The 5,308-nt window shown below is 34.4% G+C and overlaps 1 protein-coding gene across 2 annotated transcripts in view; it reads left to right on the forward strand.

The window, feature by feature from the left end:
• Nucleotides 1-5,291, forward strand: part of LOC111373021 (histone acetyltransferase of the MYST family 1-like) — an 8,544-nt gene extending 3,253 nt beyond the window's left edge. Inside the window, exons 2-9 of one of the 2 annotated variants that reach the window (XM_022995472.1) lie at nt 447-535; nt 796-861; nt 1,232-1,441; nt 1,775-1,843; nt 2,208-2,369; nt 2,859-2,952; nt 4,217-4,359; nt 4,815-5,291. In XM_022995472.1, the coding sequence (XP_022851240.1) occupies nt 447-535; nt 796-861; nt 1,232-1,441; nt 1,775-1,843; nt 2,208-2,369; nt 2,859-2,952; nt 4,217-4,359; nt 4,815-5,018 (1,037 nt within the window). In that variant the 3' untranslated portion in view covers nt 5,019-5,291. The remainder of the gene's footprint in view (nt 1-446; nt 536-795; nt 862-1,231; nt 1,442-1,774; nt 1,844-2,207; nt 2,370-2,858; nt 2,953-4,216; nt 4,360-4,814) is intronic. The other variant, XM_022995473.1, reaches the window with a different exon arrangement.
• Nucleotides 5,292-5,308: the final 17 nt, after the last annotated feature.

Below are 5,308 nucleotides of genomic sequence, written 5' to 3' on the forward strand. Positions count from 1 at the left end.
ACAGATAAATCATATCTTGTAAATTATTTCTTTCAATTATTCTTGTCAATCGACCTTTTTTTATCAGAATAATTCTGTGTACAGAACCCCTGCACTCACTCACACCAAGTGTATAAAAAACTAATAAAACCCACCCACCCATCCGGTGTTGTGTGTGTTCGGTACCCATACCCTGTGTACTCAGCACCACTCTAATTTTCATCCTATGATGCACTAATTAACTAAGTTTTATGTTCTTGATGTTTCACGACGATGGATTAAACAAGACTGTCGATGCACAGTGCAGGAATCGTATAAGCATGTGTTGACTGCTTTACCGTGTTACCTAATGTTAGATTACTTGAGTGAAATAAAGTCCTCCGCCATTATTCATGAAATTTGTCATTCTCTTGTTACATCACTTGACCGGTTGTTTTTCTGTATGTCCTTGCTTTATCTTTGGGCAGTCAACAGGAGACTTGATGAATGGGTAAAACTTGAACAACTTGATCTTGACTCTGTAGAAACTGTTGTGGACGAAAAGGTCGAGGACAAGGTAACTTTGCACTATCTATTCGTTTCTCGTCAAATTTTCCAAGTTCTTGCTTGCAGATGCTAATCTATTTGCTCAGCTTATATTACATGCATGAAGTTCACACTTACATATTTTGTCATCTTCATCATTTCTTCTTCAAGTAGATTACATTTTTTCTGTTTTTCCATCATGACACGCCATTGCTTGCTTTCAAGTTACTGTTTTCCTCCTCCTTTTTTAAGTAAAATTTATTCATTATGTCTATTTCTCATGGTTGAAAGTTTCAGGTAACAAGCTTGAAGATGACACGCCACCAAAAGCGGAAGATTGACGAGACACATGTAGAGGTACTTGCAGTTTTAATAGGCATTTCACTATTCACAGTATTTCTTGTCAGTATTTTCATTATTGTTCTTTTTTCTGAGGTGCTTTATTATTTTGTTACTATTATTTTGGGTCTATGTTGGTTACTACGTAAATATTAATCTCTGTTCGTCAACAATACCAGCACAATCTGTTTGTAGTCATCCTGTTATGGATGAATTGAAACGAGATTTAATTAGTATATTGAATCTGGGAATTTTCGTTATAGATTATATTACAGATCTACTTGTTCTCCTTTTTCATGTTTTTCTCGCCTATAAATATCTCAATTATGTTCTTCCCGGCAAAAAACTTCATTTGGATGACTGACATCTGTCATTTCAAATCATGCAGGGCCATGAGGAGCTTGATGCTGCAAGCTTGCGTGAACATGAAGAATTTACAAAAGTTAAAAATATTGCAACGATAGAACTCGGAAGATATGAGATTGAGACATGGTACTTCTCCCCCTTTCCACCAGAATACAATGAGTGTACCAAGCTGTTCTTTTGTGAGTTTTGCCTCAATTTCATGAAGCGTAAAGAACAGCTTCAGAGGCATATGGTGAGCTTTTTGTCTTCAATTCTTCTTTTTACCCTGTTTTTATATGAAATTTTGACTGTTGATACCAGAGTTGTGATTGGAATAAAGATTTTAACTGCATCTCTAAGCTGGTGCTCATTTTTTTTTTTTTAATAATCGGCGTAAAATAAAATTTCTGAGTTTTCTGATGTTTATTCCACGTTTCTACCTGTTGACATGCCCATGGTAACCTTTACACCACCACAATCATTGTCATCATCATCATTAACATTCTTAAGATCATCATTGGTAAAATTAACCTTGAGATGTATTCTTACAAGTGTTCACTATTTTTTTTTACGTTTGTATTTGTAGAGGAAATGTGATCTCAAGCATCCTCCTGGTGACGAGATATACCGAAGCGGCACCTTGTCAATGTTTGAGGTAAATTTACATCCCTCGTTCAACCTAATCATAATGTTTGAAAAAAGCTAATGATCATAAATGAAAAGAACCATTATGATTTTTAAATACTTTTTTGTATTCATTTATTTCTAGAGTTACCTTGCCATATTCAAATTTGAATTATTTGACTTTATGAAAATTTTGATCTTGCAGTAATTTTGTATTTGATTTTGGAAATACAGGTAGATTGCTGTAGACTTCATTCAATGTTTCTACGTGATTGATACTATTGCGAATTGTGTTCATCACTTCATCTGATTTTTTAGTGTAGTATTCCTTTCTGCACCCATTTGAATTTCTAAGTTGAAATAGTCTTCAACTAATTTTGCATGCATTGAAACAGGTTGATGGCAAAAAGAACAAGGTTTATGGCCAGAATCTTTGCTATCTGGCTAAATTGTTTCTTGATCACAAGACCCTGTACTATGATGTTGACCTATTTCTGTTTTATGTACTGTGTGAATGTGATGATCGAGGATGTCACATGGTTGGCTACTTCTCCAAGGTAATGTTAAACCTTTAGGAGTTGCTATGAATTTTACCGCATATCCAGGCAGTTTCTTCATTCTATTGGAGTCATATTTTCCTTATTTCGTTTAGCTCATTCCATTTATAGATATTTTGAATTCCACTTCACATGGAAAATGACACTTGTTTCATACATCATGGATCAGCTTGTATGCCAAAATTAGTTCGATACAGAATCAGTTTTATATAAATTTGTTTCTGCGCAAGCTTGATCTTACTGTCAATCAATATGATTTTGTGGTAACTTTTTCTACCTGTCAAACTTAACTAAGAGGTGAGGACCAACAAAGTTCATGCCAACATGTTTTATTACGATATAGGTGGGATAATTGTTTTGGCAATGTCTCGTCAGTAATATGAATTGTGAGAATTGATTGCTCTTGGAGTTTCAGATTTGAATGGCAATGGGTTTTGCAATCAGATCTGACAAGATCAAATGTCTTTTACTGTTATTTCTCTTATGCAGGAAAAGCATTCAGAGGAGTCCTATAATTTGGCCTGCATTCTTACTCTTCCTCCTTATCAGAGAAAAGGCTATGGAAAATTCCTAATTGCATTTTGTAAGCTACTTCATTTAACTTTCTTTTTGTGTACTCTTCATGCCACATATTCACTAAGAATACATATTCTACGCTGAAACTCCAAGAACTAATATGGTTTCAGTAATAAGTTATCAAAACAGAAAAAGTTTGGGTTGGTTCCTGATAAAAATCTGACCAATCAATGACCTGGGTACAATATGTCCTCTTGTTAGTAGCTTAAAGATGATATAAATTCATTCTCAGAGCTCCTTTAAGAAAAAGAATATTGTTAATTAAATTCTTAGAGTCTTTATGTCATTTAGGTTCTGTTTGAAAACTTGAAACTGTAGAACCAGGTCTGACTAGGTTTTATATAACTACACATAATTTATCTAGATATGATAGGATCTTGCTAAACCAAGTTTTTAACCAACTTAAGTTTGGTGGGATGAGTCTTAACTAGTTTCTATTGTGGAATAAATCTTGAGATACTTCTTTGTTCACTCAAGACAATAGAATGTTTTATCTAATCTCCTGGTAAAGTGTGAGCTCCTTATGTTTTAGATAAAAAGTACAAACACTATATTGGATAAAAAGTAATCAGAATTATTTTTTTCCATTTCCTACAAGGACTATAGTTGATCCCGATTTATTTCAGAATACAAAATATCAATGTTTCTACATAGGTTGAATATTGATATGGGTCAACCAGTGCATGGCAAATAAAATAGCTATCAAAATGGGATTAAACAATCTGTTTCGGACGAGGTTATATAAATCCTGATTATAATTTTGTTAACTAAATTAAAGGATTAGATATCTCACAATCTATGTTGGGCAAATATAGATTAAACCTTTCTGCTGTTTAAAAATGCTTATCAGGTACCATTATATAAATAAATCTATAAAAAAATATGAGAGAAAATAGCCCAAAAAGTTAAGACCAGCAAATTAATGTCTGGAAGATGCAAGAGAAAGGGCAGACACCTTAATCGTCATGAGGGATAAGCCTTACAAATGGCACTTAAGGGTGATTCTAGGTGCAAGTCTCAAGTAGTTTTCTTAAACAATATATCAGGGAATACAGCCAATCATTTTGAGCGAACCACCTTTATCATAGAAATTCCTTGTTTGGGAGAATTTAGGGGTAACGCTTGGTGCAGCACAATGGATTTTAGATTACTTGTGTTGTTGTGATCTAAAATTTATGGTTGTTATCTAGAAGAACACACTAATTGATAACTATTCGTTAAATTTATGGTTGTGTTTTGCTAAGTATGTCGTCGTCGATTTCCTTGTACAGCATACGAGCTTTCGAAGAAGGAAGGTAAAGTTGGAACACCAGAAAGACCCCTTTCTGACCTTGGTCTTTTAAGCTACCGAGGATACTGGACACGTGTACTTCTAGATATTCTGAAAAAGCACAAGGGCAACATCTCTATTAAGGTTTATCCGATACCTATGAAAACTTTCAAATTGTAATGTGTTTAGCTAGCAGAAGATGGGAAAGTATATCCATAATTCTTTTTATCACTTCATGCTGTACACAACACTCTCCATTAGCATAAATTTGTTGAAATTTTTTTCATGGAGTCTGGTGGGGGAAATTTGGATAATCCCAAAGATTACCCCTTTCATATACCATTCAAAAGATTAAAATTAGGAAATTTTTCCTAGCATTTTGACTTGGAAATAAGAAAATACTGTTGGCATCCACACATGCTTGGAAACTAGATGTTAGTTATGTTTAAGTTATGCAGTGCTCCTAATTTTGTGAGAAGCAGTTATTGTTTCTGTGCTTGCATTGAACATTTGGTTAATTGGTTTTGTTAAATTGCTTCCATTCGCATATCATCTTTGGTTATATTACCAGCACGTTCCTTGTTAATTTCTTTTTGCAGGAGCTCAGTGACATGACGGCAATCAAGGCAGAGGATATTCTGACGACCCTTCAGAGTTTAGAGTTGATCCAGTACCGTAAGGGGCAGCATGTAATTTGTGCTGATCCCAAGGTGTTGGACCGTCATCTGAAAGCTGCAGGCCGAGGTGGTCTTGATGTTGATGTTTGTAAATTGATATGGACTCCCTATAAAGAGCAGAATTAATTTCATATTATCAAGGTCTTTTTATGGCTGAGTCACCCTTGTAGTGCGACTTGAACTGTTCTGTGTAAATAGAAAATCTATCAGAAGAACAAAGCTTCTGGTGTTAGTTCTAGGTCTAGGATATCTTTAACTTATTATATGGTTGTTGATTATTATAAAGGCAGTATGGTAGTGTTTCTACTGTAAGTGAGGCCGAATTTGTCATTTGATGTAGGATTGGTATGAATAATTAATTATGATTCTGCACAAATTAGATTTCAGGCAATTCCCTCATTTTGTTGACCTAGCTA

The sequence above is a fragment of the Olea europaea genome, unplaced genomic scaffold (assembly GCF_002742605.1).
Source record: "Olea europaea var. sylvestris unplaced genomic scaffold, O_europaea_v1 scaffold1062, whole genome shotgun sequence".
Classification (NCBI taxonomy): domain Eukaryota; kingdom Viridiplantae; phylum Streptophyta; class Magnoliopsida; order Lamiales; family Oleaceae; genus Olea; species Olea europaea.